This window comes from Rhinatrema bivittatum, chromosome 2, assembly GCF_901001135.1.
Source record: "Rhinatrema bivittatum chromosome 2, aRhiBiv1.1, whole genome shotgun sequence".
Taxonomy (NCBI): domain Eukaryota; kingdom Metazoa; phylum Chordata; class Amphibia; order Gymnophiona; family Rhinatrematidae; genus Rhinatrema; species Rhinatrema bivittatum.
Window position 1 is genome coordinate 42,619,527 of NC_042616.1, and position 18,665 is coordinate 42,638,191.

At 45.6% G+C, this 18,665-nt stretch overlaps 1 protein-coding gene across 2 annotated transcripts in view; it reads left to right on the forward strand.

Moving 5' to 3' along the window:
* The first annotated feature begins 1,812 nt into the window (after positions 1 to 1,812).
* The window catches only part of LOC115085967 (gastrula zinc finger protein XlCGF26.1-like), a 41,224-nt gene continuing 24,371 nt past the window's right edge, over positions 1,813 to 18,665 (forward strand). For both annotated transcript variants that reach the window (XM_029592547.1, XM_029592544.1), the window contains exon 1: positions 1,813 to 2,057. In XM_029592547.1, the coding sequence (XP_029448407.1) occupies positions 2,034 to 2,057 (24 nt within the window). In that variant the 5' untranslated portion in view covers positions 1,813 to 2,033. The remainder of the gene's footprint in view (positions 2,058 to 18,665) is intronic.

Consider the following 18,665-nt stretch of genomic DNA (forward strand, 5'->3'; position numbering starts at 1 on the left):
CTCCGGGCCTTTTGCTTAATGGTCTAGGTGCTTTTCTGTATTGCTGCCTTCAGGTCTTAGTGTTCTCTGTTTTGTGCTGTACTTATCCACTCCTGCCCTTGTCTGATATGTCTAGTTCTACTCTTGTCTGCCTTGTCCAGCCCTGCCCTTGTCTAGTGTTACCATGCCCTGCCCAGTCCAGTTCCTAGCATCCATTCCCTCCTTTGCTTTACCTTGCCCAAGCCTGTGTCTATCCAGTTCCAGCCTTTGTTCAGCATCCTGCTACCCTCCTGTTCCATTATCTTGCCCTTAGCCCCACCCTGAGCCTGTCCAGCCTCTTCCAGTCTGCCCAGCCTCACATCAGGATGTTCTGCCACTGACACCAAGCCCTGCCAGCCCCCAGAACCTAAGGGCTCCACCTGGGGGGGAGAGAGGCTGTCTAGGCAGAAGATAAACACAAGCCGGTCCTGCACCACGTCTGAGAGGGTGTTCCCTGACCCCAAGCTGCACTAGTGACACCATGATGACAAGACTAAAGGGTGTGGGCTTGTCTTTGGAGAATGCTCAATAGAGGCTTGTGGTCAATACAGATTTCAAAAGCCTGGCCATACACATATTTGTGGAACTTTTTAACTCCAGCTACCAAAGCAAGTGCCTGTCTAGCAATCTGAACATTCAGATGATGACAAGGTTCAAGAATAGTAGGCATGGGGTTGGATGGTGGCACGGAATCTGAGGTGGTGAGGAGCCGAGAGCAGACTGGCAGCTCTGCCAGTACCAGACCTGGAAGCAAACCTCCTTTCCTAGATTATGAGCCCTCTGGGACAGGAACATATCTCCAGTACCTGAATTTAATCCACTTTAAAATGGCTAAAAGGTGGAATATAAAATAAATAAATAAATAAATAAAAAAAAAAAATAGGGTTCCCAGGAGTGTGGCAGTGTTGTTAGTTTCCTAGAAAGTATGTCAGTGATAATATATCTGCCACTCCTTTGGGCCCCTTGCTTCCCTCCCCCACCAGCCTTCTATTACAAATCACCAAAAGGGCCAGACTTCTGTGCCGCAACATGGGGGGGGGGGGCGCACAATTTCATCCCTACAGTGAGTCGCCCCTGATTGTGGAGGTATTGGGTGAAGAAAGAAAAGAGGATTGTCTGGAAAAAAGCAGAGGGGTTGTAATGGAGAAAGAGAAAAATGGAGGATGATTGCTTGAGGAAGAGGCAAAAGCAGAAAGATGACAGGAAGCAGTAAATGAAGGAGAAGTCAAAATAAATAAAGAGACAGAACAGAGACAAGAGGGAAAGAAACAGACACTGAAATGTTATGGGATAAAAATATTTTCCCTTGGAACTATGCTGCAGGTAGTCTATTCTTCTGCTAATCCATCAGCCTCTAAACTGCTATATCTGATCCTATTGCATATACCAAACTCTACAAATTCCCCTCTTCTACTCTCTCCTGCCCTCCCCTACCTATCTCCTGCCTCTCCCTTTCTCTCCCCACTCCCCAGCCTGCTTGTGCTCCTTTTCCTCTACCCTTTACACAAATCCGGTGCTTTTCCTCAGCACCCCAGGGTGCCCCTCTGTCCTTTCCTCTTCTTTTGCTCTCCTTTTCCCTCAAAGTGTTACGTAGCAGTGAGTTGCAAATGTAAAAAAAAAACACGTAACATTACACCTAAACAGGCTCTGCCCTGCAGTCCCACTGCTCAGCATAAAGCGCCCTCGTCTCCTATGTGACGTCATCAGTCTGCGCCCTGCAGGAAGAGGCGCTGCCCAGTGCTGAATCCAGACGGAGAGAGAGAAAGAGTCTTGGGGTTTTTTTTTTTTCATTTATACTTTAATTTGCAGATTAACAGCTGAATCCCAGACACCCCTGAGCCTAGGATGAAATAGTCCAGCCCCATATCTCAGCTTCTGCCTTTCTTCTTTCCCTCTCCCTCCCCCCTAACAGCTCGGAGCTCCATTGCAAGAGGCAACCCCTCAGCTCTTCCCCAGCCGGAGAAAGGGCCCCCAATTCATTTCTAATCCTGAAAGCAGCCAAAGCAGAGAGGAAAATGCCCGCAGGAGCTTCTGCTCAGGTAGGAGATTGCCCCCAACTTCCTGCCCTCTCTGTACAAACACTGCTGCAGCTTTCTAACCTGGGACACTGCAGCGTCAGCCCTGACTTTAATAGGACTCCAAGCAGACCTGGGGCACAGAAAAGACATTTTGGGACCCTCCTGAGTGTAAGAAGAGAGATCAGGAATTCTACAAAATCCAACAAAAGAATTTTTAATAATAAACAAAAATCCTAATTTTCAACTTTATTCTTTTAAACAAAATGGATTGTGTAGGATTGAAGTTTTTCATTTCCCTCCTACCCCCCACATATGTCTTTTCCTTTGTCCCAGCAGAGAAAGTTATTTATAGGAGCACAGATATTTCACTTGCATGGTTAAGAGGACAAATATTTTTCTCTAATATTCTCCCCCTCCATTAGTATATGTCCTTGAAAGCTCTTTGCATGGCACTGTGTAGAATAAGGTTAAACTGCTTTAAAAATGATGTTTATTACCTCAGCCTCTCCCAATATATATAGAGGACAATTTTAACAAGACCGATTTACCCAGGTAATGTGCACTCTCAACTGTGGCTTCAAATACACTTTGGATGTCACAATGTGTTTTACCTGCATAGGGGCCGATGTGTGCAGTTGTGCACACATCGGCATAGGGGCCGATGTGTGCACAACTGCAGAATAAACTGTACACTTTTGGCAGAGTGTACAGTTTATTCTGCAGTTGTGCACACATTTTTTGTGTGTAGACTTTACTGCCAGTGTAGCAAAGAAATTTACACACAAAAAATGTAAACACAACAATCTGCCTACAGATTTACACTCTCATGCAAATCCTATGCTAACGATGGCATTAGCTATTACTCTCCTTCCCACCCCAATGCAGAGAAGTGCATTTGCTTACCATGCATTTCCTTAGCACTGGAACCCTAACTCCTGTTCCAAAGAGAAGTAAAGTTCCTAGGGAAGTCTATGGACAGAAGTTGGAGTTCCAGTTCCAGGACCTATAGTTGGGATTTTATAGTCAGAAAACATGCTTTCTACAAAACAAAGCATGTTTTCTGAACATAAAATCTGATTTATATGCACAAAAAAATGTTTTCTGTGCGGAAAACATACTTTGAGCACAGAAATCATAATAGCAAAGAGACAAAGATCTGCAACAGAGTGGACACTTCTGAAGGAATAGAGAGAATGAAAAGTGCCTTAAGAAAGCTTGAAGACTGGTCGAAGATTTAGCAGCTGGGATTTAATGCCAAGAAGTACAGAGTCATGCATCTGGGGTGCGGGAATCCAAAAAAAATTGAATGTGATGGGGATGAAAAATTAATGTGCACGGAGTGGGAGAAGGACCTTGGGGTGACAGTGTCTGCCGATCTGAAGGCAGCAAGGCAATGTGACAGTTGATGTTAGACTCCTTGGTTGGGTGAAGTTTGGGGAACCAGTAGGAGTTCAGAGTGAAGACCTAGGAGGGTTTTGATGACCTGGAGAAAGACTGGGTGAGCTGGTGGAGGTTTTGGCAAACTGGCAATTTCAATTACGTGTGCGTGTTGTAAGATATATGAACTTCCACACAAGGTTTTATGTGAGCAAACTATATGCGCATATATTTTTAAATAGGTAGTCACAACAAATAAAACAAATTGAAGAACATGATATCAGAATTATGTCTGCTGCCTCTTACTAGGCAATGGTTACAAGCAGTGACCATTGCACAAGTGCACAAGCTCACAATTATTTACCAGTTCTAAAAAAAAATGTTTGAAACTTTTTTAGAAAAATGATCTGCTGCTTCTTAGCCAAAAATTGAAAGTCAAAAGATCACTTATGTTATGTGAAGTAATCTGCCGAAGATTAGACCTTTCATTTAGATTCACATTTAACCCCATACAGGCCTGCATTTCGGCAATATCCTGCCTTCTTCAGGGGTCAGTTTATTTCTTTCCCTTCATTATGACAAATGTCCACACAAAACCTTTTCAACATGGCGGTTACTGCTAGGAGCATTTTTACTGGGTGAGGAGCCTTCTTGATAATTCAGACTATGCTGCTTGACGTTCTTTGCTTTGAGACTTGGCTGTAGAAGCCGTCCTGGGCTGATATTTATTTATTTATTTATTTTATTTATTTATTCAGCTTTATATAATCCGGCTTTCAACTTAATTTCAAGGCGGTTTACACTGATAGAATTTGCAGTAGCAACATTCAAAACACACTTATACTGAACCTATCATTATACATGTTACATCATTTTTCAAAAACGTTAAATTAATAAAACAATACTTTTACATAGTCTAAAACCATTTTAAAATACAATAATACTGATAAAACCCCAATCATTTCTTTCCCTTCCTCCTCATTTCTTTCTCTTTCTCCTTCCCTTCTTCACGCCCTCTTTCCCCCCTTCCCTTCTAACCCTTCTTCTCCTTATTCTATCTCATCCGCTAAGTAAAACTGAGGTAGGAAGGGTCAATTATTTTGGATAAAAGCCTGCTCGAATAACCAGGTTTTTATCTGCTTCTTGAAGCTATTGATGTTTTCCTCTGTACGAATTTCAACAGATAAGGAATTCCACATCTTTGGTCCTGCCAGTGACAAGGACCTCTCCCTCACTGAACCGAGATGGGCTAATTTGGGTGATGGTATTGTCAATAGGGCTTGACCTAGTGATCTCAGATTCCGGACTGGGACATGAATGCGTAATGCGTAATATTGGTGGTTGTATCCATTTCCCCCTTCCTTTTCCCCCCACCATAAAAGCGGGGAGCGATGTTGCAGTTACCATTTCCTTGAATTAGTTTTAAAGTGATTTTTTTGCAGTTATGTTTGCACTTTTTTAATTTTTTGATTCATATATGTTATGTAATAATTTTAATAAATACAACAGGAGCGACTACCAGAATAGAATGAAGAACTGAATACTGAGTTACATGTTGAAGTAATCTCCCCCCCACAGCAATAACATTAACCCAACAGATGGAGGCTATTAGGTTTCAAAGAACAATGAAAACCATAAAAAAGGATAACAGCTGTTACATAGAGATGAGAAAGCCACCAACCAGGCCTCAAGGAGATGTTACTAGATGGGAGCATTCTCTACCTTGGGGTTGCAGGGCCTTGCTTAAAGATCAAGACCTTCATTCTTAGTCACTGTGGGTATTGTACTTAAGAATGGGAGCCAAATAGCCAGCGCGGATTCCCGTTTAGCTTTGGAGAGTGCTTTTGCAGAGAGATGTTGAAAAGTGAGTAGCTTTAACATCCTAGATTCCCAGGAGAGTAAACGGGGAGAGAGACTGTTCCAACCCAGTGGGCTAGGATTGTCTTTCTAAGCAATGACCCCTGCTCTATCCAGAAACAGAGTCTGATATTTAGAAAGCATCACAGAAGCAGGGAGATATAAGCCAAACAACCAGAAATGTAAGTCATTGGGAAGGGGAACACCCAATATAGTAGAACATCTATTGACTGCATCAGTCCAGAAAAAGCGTATTGTTGAACATTTCCAGAAACCATGCAAATAATCGTTATGCTCTGCTGCACATTTTTCACAAACAGGAGACTGGCATGCTTTGGCTTTAAATGCAGTAGATTGCAAGTTATATATTTCCCAAATGAATTTAAATTGTTTCTGTCTCATCAGGGCGTTTTCTGAGATTTCTGGTATGCGTTTAATGAGTAAGGTCCTGGTTTGTCAGCTTTACTTCCGGCCAACGAGACCAGTGCCCCATCACCACAGTAAAGTCTTGAGATTCTTCTAAACTAAGCAAGGCTTTAGAGCAGCGGTCCTCAACTGGTGTGTCGCGCACTTCCTGGTCTCCAGCTCTTCCCTCCCTCTCTCTCCTCTCCCCAGCGAGACGCACAACAGTTCTTCAACGAACACTGCTGCTGTTCCTGCCCGTGCTGTCAGCACTTTCGAGCCCAGAGTGGAACGGCAGTAGTGTTTGTGGAAGCCAGCAACAGCAGCATGGCCTTTTCTTCTTCCTGCCCCTGCGGCCCGGAAGAGGAAGTGATGTTTACCAGGCACGCGGGAAGAAGAAAGGGTCACGCAGCTGCTGCTGCCACTGTCAAATTCATGTCCCAAGATTCCCCCCCCCCCCCCCCAGCTCCTCAGTGGTAAAAAGGCAGCAATCAGCTGTTTTGTCTGGGCTGCGATCATCACGGCGCAGTACAGTCAGCTGAGAATGTGGTCGTGGCAATTTCCTGCCGTGCAGCTGATTGGGAAATCCGTCGATTAGCTGCCTCGGGTCTGCGGCGTTTAACTTTTTTTATATGGCCCCTGCTTCAGATCTATGGGTCCCACTGATGTCAGCAGGATTGTGGCCTAAATCGTAAGGCCTCCCCAATGCCTTCTGCAGCTCCCCTCTCTCCTCATGGTGGTACTAGGCTCAGAGACTCATGTCCGCTCCAGCCCTTCCCCTCGGGAACACTTCCTGCCTTTCCTCAGGCTGCGAGCAACTGGCTCCTGCCGATCAAAACGCAGCCTCTTCATACCATGGGGAGCTTGTCATTGGCTATTCTCTGCCCCTCTTCCCCGCACCCTCTGTACCACGGAAATTCCCCTGGCTCTGCTCTTGGCCACTCACCCATGCAACCAACAATGGCCCACAGAGAGAGATGGTCACTGACTCCCGCAGCCCTTGCACATCATGGCTACTCGACGGATTTCCCAAACAGCCGCATGGCAGGAAATTCCCGCGGCCACATTCTTAGCTGACTGCTCGGTGCTGCGATGATCACAGCACAGGCAAACAGCTCAGTGCTGCCTTCTTATCACTGCGGGGCCTGGTGAGTCACTCCTGCTGCAGTTCTCAGCCTGTCACGACTGCTTTAATAGCAGAATACCGGCTGCCTTGTGCAATAGCTGCCATGTGGGGTGGGGGTGAGTGAGTGAGACAGAGTGAGCCAGCATATGTGTAAGTATGTGAGAGAATGTGTGTGATTGAGACTGTGAGTGTAAGAGAGAGAAAAAATGTGTGAAAGCAAGAGACTGGTCAGGGAGGCGACTGGTGTGTGTGTGTGTGTGAGAGAGAGAGAAAGAAAGATTGGTCAGGGAGGAGACTGAAAGTGTGTGTGTGAGACAGACGAGTCACGGACCCTAAGGAAGAGGAGCGTCAGAACAGAGCTTCAGCAGCCATTGCTGCTTCTGGTGTGTGCTAAGGCCTACAAGGGAAAGGAGTAGGAGAGTTGCCAGAGAGGGCAAGTAAAGATGACTTTTTAAGTTTATCTTTCTTGACTGACTACCATTTTAATTATTGGGTATTATGTAATGTGTCTGCTGTTTGAAATATTTTATTGGTGTTTAGGAAATGTTTAATAATTTTGTAAGTTTTTAATGATCGGATGTTATTTCTATTTAACAGCTGTTTTATATTTACTATTCTAGTTTTAGAATTATTATTTTATATTACTTGAGAAATGTATAAATAGAAATGTGGAGACAAAAACTGAACTGGAAACAGCAAGAAGCCAGACTGAGTGTATGCAGTGCAACAATGGGAAAACAAAATCATTAACTTGATGGTCACTGTATTTGGTGAGGGTCTATTTGTGTTCTGCGTGTGTGACCCAGCTAAGGGTGTTCTGCAAGCTTATAGTTTCTGTTTAGGGATCTATAGCAGCTTGGCTTGTTCTGTTTTCCTCATAGGAGGTGTATTGATGTTTAGGGCCTGGTTAAATATTTGTAGTGTTGCCTTTTCATAGGTAGGGTTGTTACTGTTTGAATGAGTTCCATAACGTTTTGCGCATTAGTTTGTGCGCATTATTGCAGATCCTGGGAGTGTGGTAGGTGCTATATTTCTGTTTCCATTTCTTCAGTTTTGCACGGCATGCAGAGTGGCTTTTCTGGATCTCCATTCTAGTTTGTCTCCGTATTTGTAATTTGTGGTCTTTCTGTACTTGGTGAAGGTCGATTCTATGTGTGTGACAGAGGTGAAGTATTTTACTAGCATGTAGGCAATTGTATCAATCTTATTTGTTGTGTTTTCTCAATAGGACATGTATTGGTGGTAAATTCCTGTTTTTTCCTAAGGAGGGCTTTTGCGCATAAAAACTGTTTATGTTGCTGTTACTGAGATGGCACCAGAAATATCTTTTTTGCATGGTATATTGAAAGGGGAATGGCCTAGTTCTGCCCCCATTGTTGGGGGGGGTCAGGGCGGCTCCCGTAGAGACAGTGTGTATGTTTACATTTAGCCCCGTGACGATCACGTGCTCAGTGTGTCACGCATGTGAGAACCATCTGTCAGGTGTATCCCGGCCAGAAAAAAAGGTTGAGAGCCACTGCACTAGAGAACTTGGCCCAAGAGGGTTTTCTCCCCATTTCATCCTGAAAGATTGCGTCTAACTTGCCGAATAACCCCCAAACCAGGATTTTTAATGAGCAAAGACATGATGTAATGGCGAAGTTGTAGAAAAGCAAAAATAAATCCCTGTGCGATAGGTGAAAGGTACGTTGTAAGTCAAGAAAGCTTGTCCATAAACAACTGTCGAATGTGAGGAAGCCCCTTCTGCCTCCAAGCCTTAAACACCCCTTGTTCCGCGACTGGAGGAAAGGAAGGGTTTCCACCAATTTCTAGGCAGGCGGAAAAGTTTCCTGTCTGACCGGACAATTTGCATAAAAATGGCCACGCTTTCTGACATGAAGTGACCACCGTGAAAGATTTTAGCTCCTTCATAGAATCCCACCGTTCTGTTTGTTAAATTGAGGAGAGAGAGAGAAGCCACCCAGCCATACTTGTAGATATTCATTTGGTGAGAAAAGAGAAGAACCCAAAAGCCAGTCCCGAATAAGCCTTAGCATACAGGCAAGGTTGTAGCACTGCAAATTAGGGCAATTCAGCCCACCCCGTGACCCGGGTAACTGTAAAAGTTTGAGAGGGATCCTGGCACCTCTTTCCGAAGTAGCCAAATAGGTGACATTTGCATCAGGTGTAACCATTTTGGAACCTCAGTCGTTTTTAAGAGATGGATCCTACCAGTAAGCGATAAAGGCAAGTCCAGCCAGTGCCAGATGTTAGTTTGCATAGAGCTGAACAGAGGCTGCACATTCCCCTTGTAAAGGGATTTCACGCCCAAGGGAATCCGAAGTCCCAAACATTTCATTTCAGAGTGGGACCCATCGGAGAGGAAAGGTCCCACCCCAGGTCTGGCGCAAATTCTCTGACACATCTAAGGCCTCCGACTTATCTTGACTGATTTTCAGACCAGTGACCCTGCCAGACTGGGCTTGGTATGCTAAAACTTTAGATAAAGAGTCTCTCTGGGGTAGGTAAGGAAAATTTTAAAACCTCGTCTGCAAATGCACTCTCTTTGTTTAAAGTTGAGTTTGTTTTGACAGTGATCAGGGTGCTGGCTTAACATGCTGTTTAGTGTACACATGGAGGATGGTATTCAGAAGCCGTTTAGACGGATAACTGAAAAGTTATCCGTTTTAAATGGCAAAGCAGCGATATTAAAAGCCACTTGCTTTTACCTGCAGGCTTTGCATCCACTTTGCAGCCACTTGCTTTTACCTGCAGGCTTTGCATCAATTTGCAGGGCAATGTCCAAAAGCCATTCAGCCAGGTGACTATCAGTTTAGCAGGGTAAAAATGCAGTCTGAGAACAGCCCTCTTCCTCCATAGCACCTGTCCTATTATCTGCATTCCTGGGGGGGGGGAGGAAATGAATAAGGAGAGATTGCGTTTTCAGATCTACTCTGTGATGTTTTGCTTTGGAATGCAGAAAAAGCAAAGTGCAAATGTCTACGCTTACCTTTTCCCTGCAGGGCAGTTTTCAGAAGGAGACGTTGCACGTACTTTTCCCTTTGAGATTTATTTATTTATTTATTTAACAGTTTTTCTATACCGACATTAAAATACACATCATGTCGGTTTACATTATAACAGCAGGTAGAAAATACATAGAACGGGGATGTGGGGGTGGATAACCAGCAAAAACAAGAGTTAGAGAGGGCTCTAACGGGGAGCCCGAGGCAATAGTTAAAAATGGGGGCGAGGTAGGAGGAGCTATTTACACAGAACTGGGGTGAGGGGAGGTATAAAATTGGGCGGCTGAGAGAGCTGTGACGTCAGCGGGAGGAATGGCAGCTTGAGAAGCGAGCTCCTCTGCACCATTAGACCCCCATAGCTATAATCGCCATTCATCCTGTCGATTGAAGCACATAGAACTATTGAAAATCCCCCAACAACCAAAGGAATGTTGCAAAGGAAAAAAAGGACCGATCTCCGGAGGTTTGCGTACTCTAAAACGGGAGAAAGTGGAGAAGACCCTGAGAAAGATTCAGAGTCTGACATGGCGGCCGCCTCAGGGGCTGAAGCTGAGTCACAGATCGACGAGCAGGGTGATCAGATATCCAGCGCGCCCACACGGACTGAGTTTAGACAATGGTTCAGCGATCTCAGAAAGGTTATGAAGGATAACAGAAAGGAATTGCTGGAGAGGATGGAAGAGCTTAAAGAAGACATCAGAGATATCGGGCACAGAGTGGATGAATGCGATATCCGGCTGGAATCGCAGGAGCATAAAATGGTGCAAGTCCAAGCCCAATGTGCATCTCTAGCTAAAGAAGGAGACGAGTTTCTTATAAAAATTGAGGATCTGGAAAATCGAAGCCGCAGGAGCAATCTGCGTTTTTGGGGAGTGCCTGAAACACATGCGTATGCTGACTGCCACGCGGTGGTGAAATCGCTGAGCCGTTTCTTTATGATCCAAGAGGGCGCGAGTGGGGAAGAGGCAGCCTCATGTCTGTTTGAATTAGAGAGAGCCCATCGCACCCTTGGCCCGAAAAGAGGAAATTTACCAAGAGACATAATCGCTTGCTATTTGCGGTTCCCGGACAAAGAGAAGGTCCTCACGGTAGCAAGGAAGCAGCAATCTTGGCTGTGGGAGGGGCAGACGGTGTCCGTTTTTGCAGATCTCGCCCCGGGAACATTAAAGAGACGTCAAGCATATCAGTCCCTTACCTCTTCGATGCGGAAAAATAAAATTCGGTATCGTTGGTTGTATCCCACTGGCATCGCCATCACGGTTCAGGGCGCAACTTCCCGAGTCACTACCCCGGATGAGGCGGCGGCCATCTTGAAAACGGCAGGTATCGTGGTCAACCAGATTACACAGCCGGAAAATAAAAGTCGTCAGGAGTCGTCCACGTGGCAACGGGTTGAGAGAGGCGGCAGACGATTAAGAAGAAACGACGAGGTGCCCGGATCAGGCAGTCAAGAGGGTCCAGGGTGAAGGGACGTTTCCTTTCTGTTCTGTGAGCATATCCATGCTTTAAGTTGAAATCACCTGTGTTTCTTTTCTACAGGTTTTGTGGATCGACAGCTCGGCTGCAGTTGGGGCAGCAAGGACTTTTCACTGTTCCTTTATAGTTTAAGAGAGGGCATAGTATTGGTTAGGAAATGGCATTGTGATATTCTAAATTTTGGGGGGGAGGGGGGGAGCGTTTTGGGCTCTACCTGCTGACACACAGTTTCTCTTACCTGCTCCAGCAGGAACGTCACGAACTGGTGGCGATTAACAGTGGGATTCGGGGGGGGGGGGGGAAGGGGAGGGTTTGGGATATGGGAGGGGTGGGGGAAGCTTATTGTTGTGGTCAAGCTGGGGCGTTTGGGCTCGGATAAGTTGAATGCGGACGGGTTATACACGGTTACAGCTGCATGTGGAGCTTGGGTCGGAGGGGGGTGGATAAATGTGCCAGGGTCCCGGTTTACTGGTCACTCAATGGAATTGTGTTTTGCCTAAATTTCATGCATAATGGCACTTAAATTTATATCTTTAAATGTTAAAGGTCTAAATATCCCAAGGAAGCGGCAGCTCCTTAGACAGGATGTTCTTAACGCTAAGGCGGGAATTATCTGTCTACAGGAAACGCATTTAAGACGCCGCTATGAACACCTTATGGCGTGGCCGATGTTTGCTTATAGCTTTTTTTCGCCTGCTTCCAAAAATCATAAATATGCTGGGGTCTGCACCTTCTTTAAGCAGGGCTATGATTACATTATCAAGTCCCATGTAGAGGATGAGAATGGACGCTACTTATTGACTAAATTTGAATATAAAGGTGAATTGTTTACACTGTTGAATATCTATGCACCCAACCACAATCAACTGGATTTCCTGGACTTGATAGATAGGCTTCTGGATAGAGAAGGGGAGGGTCACATCATCTTAGTGGGGGATTTTAATTTGACGATCTTGCCACAGGTTGACAACTTGGGAGGGGGTAATAGAGGAGCCAGTAAATCTAGGAAAAAGTTGAGGTCCCTTATCCGCAAGTGGGATTTGTCAGATGTATGGCGGCAAAAAAATCAATTGCTCCGGCAATACACGTTCTTTTCTATACCCCATCAATCTTATTCTAGGATCGATTTTTACTTAATAGATAAATTGCTGATGGGAAGGGCAGTCGAAGTATATATAGATCCCATAACGTGGTCCGATCATGCCCTGATTGGTTTCAGGCTGGGGGATTTGGATGCGGGCAAGGGCTTCTCTCCTTGGAAATTAAATGATTCTCTGCTGAGGGATCCGGCCTATTGCAAAACCCTGGGGGAGGAGATAGAGCGTTACTTAGCCACCAATGAAGGTGACCCGGGAGTTATCTGGGGTTGCCTTAAAGCCGTCGTGAGAGGTCATCTGATCGCTCGAGGATCTCACGTCAAAAAACAACAAAATAGTAAAAAGCAATCGCTGAGAGCGGATATTTCCCGGATGGCGGAATTGCATAGGAAAACTTTAGCTAAATCTGTATTCGCTCAATTGCAGAAAGCTAGGGAAGAACTACAGAAGATAGCTGACGAGGAACTGCGGGCTAAATTGTCCCTATTGACACAAGAAAAATTTGAATGGGGGAATCGAACAGGGAGGCTGCTAGCGCGCTATTTGAAAACGTTGCAGACTCGATCCCAGATAACCGCTATTCGCGGGCCTTCTGGGATTCTGCTTTCTTCCCCTCCGGACATCCGTCAGCGTTTTCAGCATTTTTATGGGGAGCTTTATGATAATGATACATCTATTACTGAGGTGGGCATTCAGGCTTATCTCAGCAATCTCACTCTACCTCAGCTCACAGAGGCAGATCGGGCATATATGGATAAGGAGATTTCTCAGGCAGAAATTGATCTTGCAATTAAAGGACTTAAGCTCAACAAAGCCCCAGGGCTTGACGGATACTCCTCAGTTTTTTATAAAAAGTTGGGCTCCGTTCTTGGGGCACCGCTGCAGAAGTATTTCAACCACTTGCGAGCTGGAAATTCCATGGGCGTAGGGGCTAATACAGCCGGGATCACTATTATAGGCAAACCAGGCAGGGACTTATTACAATGTGGGTCTTATCGCCCAATCTCCCTTATTGACCTTGATCTTAAGTTGCTGGCCAAAATTTTGGCGACACGGCTTAACTCTATCATTGCACGCTTGATACACACTGATCAAGCAGGTTTCATACCAGGGCGGATGGCCGCTGACAATATTCGGAAAATAATTGACCTGATAGGGTGGGCTCGAGAGCAGGATATCCCCATGGCTTTACTATCGGTGGACGCTGAGAAGGCTTTCGATATGGTCCACTGGCCATTTTTGTTTTCCACCCTTCGAAAGCTTAATTTTGGACCATTCTTTTTAAATTGCCTGCAACAACTTTATACAGACCCCCAAGCATGGGTAAAGGTTAATGGGACTTATTCGGAAGCTTTTCCGATTAAACGAGGGACCAGACAGGGGTGTCCCTTGTCGCCCCTTTTATTTGCCTTGTTTTTGGAACCCCTGGCTATCAGTGTACGGTCCAATTCGCGGATTCGGGGAGTACTTATAAATGACGTTGACTACAAAATGTCCATGTTTGCGGACGATGTCCTGTTCTCACTTACTAATCCGTCCCAATCCTTAAGAGAGACCCTAGCCGAGATGCAGACCTTTAGTAACGTGTCCGGTTTTAAATTAAACATAGAAAAATCTGAGATACTGAATATATCTATTCCGGAAGCTGATCTACCAGCACTGAAAGAGGGGCTTGCGTTTAAATGGTCCGTTAAGAAAATTAAGTATTTAGGAGTGTATCTCAGCAGGGATCCTAATGAGTTGTATCAGTTAAATTATCCACCCCTCATATCTAAAATATTCCATGATTTGGATCGTTGGTCTAATCTATACCTGTCTTGGTTTGGGCGTATCGCTTCCGTTAAAATGAACGTCTTGCCACGGTTGGGATATCTCTTTCAGGCCTTGCCGATCCATTTGTCGACCCGGCTCCTGAAAAAATGGCAACAGAGAATTTTTTCTTTTATTTGGCGTCGACGGCCGCCTAGGGTGTCACATTTCATTATGTACAGGCCCAGAATGCGCGGGGGCTTAGGGGTTCCAAACTTAAGGTGGTATTTTGCTGCGGCCCAATTAAGAGCTATTATAGACTGGCATCGTAAAAAGGACCAAAAGCAATGGTGCCTCATTGAGCAATCGTTGGTGGCGACGATGCCTCTTAAAGATCTAATTTGGCTACCTAGGCAAACTTGGTTTCCGGTGACATACATGCCTCTCCCTGTTAGGACCACGCTTGACAGTTGGAGAGCCTGGAGGCGTTCCCTAGTAGGAGATAGAAAATATTTTTCTCATTCAGGTTTAATCACTAACGCCCTCCTACACCATAGGGATCAACAGTCTGCTCTCCCTATTTGGGCTGAGCGGGGGATACGTGATCTCGGGCATTTATGGCCACATGGTACCATGGTTTCCTTTTCACAGTTACGGGAGCAATATTCCTTACCCAGTTCTGATGTATTCACTTATCTTCAAGTACGTCATTTCTTTCAGGTAGAGAAGATTGGTTTTGAACTCGAGAAGGGAAAATCACAGCTCGAGCACTGGGGCGACGGTGCTGATTCCCTGACAAAAGTTATATCAAGGATTTATTCTTTCCTGAACAGGGATCCAAATACTAAATTGCCCTACATGAGGGCCTGGGAGTCAGATCTAGGGCGTTCCCTGACGCACGATGACTGGGATGAGATTCATGTTGCGACCAAAAAAAGCTCGCAATATGCCTCTTTAGCAGAAAACAGTTATAAATTGCTCCTACGATGGTACTACTCTCCAGACCGATTGCATAAGTTTGCGGCCACTAATAATGCGGGGTGTTGGAGGGCCTGTGGGCAGTTGGGCACTTTTTACCACATGTGGTGGACATGTCCCAAAGTCGTAGCGTACTGGGGGCTTGTCACTCAATTTTTGTGTCAAATTTTGGGTCTGCAGATTGCTTTGGGCCCAGAGAATGTACTTTTGAATTTACCAGTTGATATATCTCGGGCCCAATGGAAAGTAGCTCACCTAGTCATCCTGGCAGCTAGGGGCGAGTTAGCCTTGAAGTGGAGATCGGCTAATATGCCCAAAGAGCTTGAAGTAACCACCAGGATTCGAAGGCTTTGGCTCATGCACACGGGGATTCTTAGCGCTAGACATAGCAATCCCCAACAACTACTTGTGTGGAAACCTTTGGAGAAATGGTTGGACCGGTGAGGCTTTCCTCTTTCTGTCCTCTGGGGGACGGGATACCTCTGCTACATCTCAACATTCTTGGGGAGCTGTGTAATACCATTGGCCTTATGATGTCATGTACTTCGAACCTGGACTGTATTCTATCACGTTATTTTGCTGTATTCTTTTCCGCTATGTTGGTGTATTCCGATATCAATGCTCACGACCACAACACTGTAGGGTTTCTACTGCAGGGGACGGGGAGGGGGGGATAGGGGGGGTTTGTTCTTAGGGGCGGATATCAAGGGGTTGAGCTGTGAGTAGAAACAGAATTGTGGACTCTGCAACAAGTTTATTGATGTTTATGGCTGTAATTCTTTGATTTTGATGTTTTCTGTTTCTAAGATTGTTGTTATGTTAATCGAAATACCAATAAACTATAAATAACAAAAAAAAAAAAATTGGGCGGCTATTTACAGGGGGGAAGGAAGGGGGGGCAATTGTTTAAAGAGGGAGCAGGGAGAGGAAGGATTGCTATTCCGGAAAGGCTTGGTGGAAAGCCAGGATTTTTGCATTTTGCGGACTGGGGTGAGGGTAGGTGTAATAGGGTGGCTATTTACAGGGGGGAAGGAAGGGGGGCAATTGTTTAAAGGGGAGCAGGGAGAGGGAGGATTGCTAATCTGGAAAGGCTTGGTGGAAAAGCCAGGTTTTTAGCATTTTGCGGAATTTATTTGGGCATGATTCCTGGCGGAGGTTTGAGGGCAGTGCATTCCATTGGGTTGGGCCTGCAATTGAGAGGGCGCGGTCTCTGGTTGAAGTTAGTCGGGCCCTTTTAAGGGGTGGCACTTGTAGGGTAAATTTGTGGTTTGTTCTGGTGGGGCGGGCGGATTGTGTGAAACGGAGGGGTTCACTGAGCCAAGTGGAGTTATCATTGTATATAGCTTTATGTATGATAGTGAGTGATTTGAAGAGTATGCGTGATGGGATGGGAAGCCAATGCAGGTCTTTTAGGATAGGGGTTATATGGTCTGTTTTTTTAGCGTTGCTAATTATCCTTGCAGTGGCATTTTGGAGGATCTGTAAGGGTTTAATGGTAGAGTAGGGGAGACCAAGGTACAGCGAGTTACAGTAGTCTAACTTGGATGACATAGTGGCTTGGATGACAGTTTTAAGGTCATGCGTATGGAGCAGCAGCTTGAGCTTTTTTATGATGTTGAGCTTATAAAACCACCTTTGAGTACTGAGCTAATGTGCTTTTTTAGGTTAAGTAATGGGTCAATTAGGATGCCGAGGTTCCGAACTGCAGGTTGTGATGTGAGAGAGAGGGCCATAGGGTCGTTTGTGGGAATGGATTTGAGGGTCTGATGGTTGTGGAAAAGTATAAGTTCAGTTTTGGACGAGTTGAGGGCAAGTTGCAGGGATGTCAGGAGGGAGTTGATGGATGTGAGGCAGTCCTCCCAGTAGCTTATAGTGGCAGCTAGAGATTCGCGTAGAGGGATGATGATCTGAACATCGTCTGCATAGATGTAAAATTTGAGGCCGAGGTCAGTGAGGTGATGACAGAGGGGGAGGAGGTAGATGTTGAAAAGGGTGGAGGAGAGGGAGGAACCTTGGGGGACACCTTGGGAGAGGGTGAAGTGTGAGGATTCGTGATTTCCGATTTTTACAGAGAAACGTCTGTTTGTCAGGTAAGATTTGAACCAGAGGAGTGCTATGCCGGAGATACCTATGTCTGCAAGATGGGAGATGAGTAGGTTGTGGCTTATCGTGTCAAAAGCCGCAGATATATCAAGAAGGGCAATGAGGTAGTTTTGTCCATGGTCAAGGCCGGTGAGAAGTGAGTCAGTGAGTGATAGTAAGAGGGTTTTGGTGTTCAGGTTTTTTCGGAAGCCAAATTGGGAGGTGTGTGGGAGATGTGGAGGAAGGCCCAGGATAAAATGTACCCAAATGTGGCCAATTTGAATCTTGTCCCCACACACAAGGCAATTTTTCAGAGTGTTTTCTGTGGGGCAAACTTACTCGTGCTTACCTGTAGAACATGGGCTTTTGAAAACTTCCCACCCTCGGCTGTGGGTAAAACCGCAGGCCCCCCTCATGAGTTTTGAGTGCAGGAGAGGGGGAAAGTACCAGGTGGCAGCCCCAAGCCACATCCTTAGCAGGGGGTAAAGTCTGCCTGTAATTTTTGTACTCGCAGATCTCGCTGGTTGGATTTCAAAAACGGGAAAGGCTGTGAGGAAATTTCCCTTTTGAAAATGAGCTTGCACACTCTGGGAGAAAAACTCATTCTTACCCTCATAAACAAACAAAAGTCTGGGAGGGTTAGGGGAGCGCCCAGAAATGGTAATTTTAATGCAAATATTTCAGGCTTTGATGTGGCCGTCCCCCTGCACCAGAAACTTCCACCTCGTTCAAGTGCTGTGGGGGTAAATCTTCAAAGCTTCATTGGGACCCGTGTCAGTAATATTAAGGCGTTGGGGCTGACTGCTCTAAAGTTTATTTTCTGCCACCTAAAGTTACACATGCATGTTAATAATACGCAGACGTGGAGCCTCCTGCAGAAGGGGTGCTCGCGGAGAGCGGGGATGCCTGGAATCTACAAGCCCACGATGTTTTCAAACAGGGAAAGACTTCTCTTTTTGTATTTAAGCTGCAGAACCACCCAAAGGCCAAACCCCATTTATTCAGGTAATTTGGGTTTGGAAATCCTGTGACAACTTTTGTATTAAAAAAAAAGAAAAGATGGTCTCAATGGAGAAACTCCCCCCAAATTCCAGGACCGTGTCTCCCTTTGGTGAGTGGAGCTGAAGCAGCAAGACAAGAACCGAGAAGTCTGTTCTGGACACTTCCCGGATTCCCTGGAGGGTTGCCCGGAGCAGGTGGGGAGGGAAGGCTTCGGTTAAGCAGGGAAATGATTCAAACAGGACGACCATGGGAGTTTCTGAGAGCGAGGGGAAGGAGGGGCCTTGGCAGGACCGAGGATATGGGCAGCATCCCCAGAGAATAAAAGCCCCAGATCGTCTGCATGATTATGTCTCTGTTTCAAATAAACATATTTTACGCCTATCGTAGATTCATCCATTCTAAGCGGATTACAAGAACACAGCCTATTGTTGCATTAAAATATACAACAAACAAAGCCTAAGACATTAACAGCTGCAGA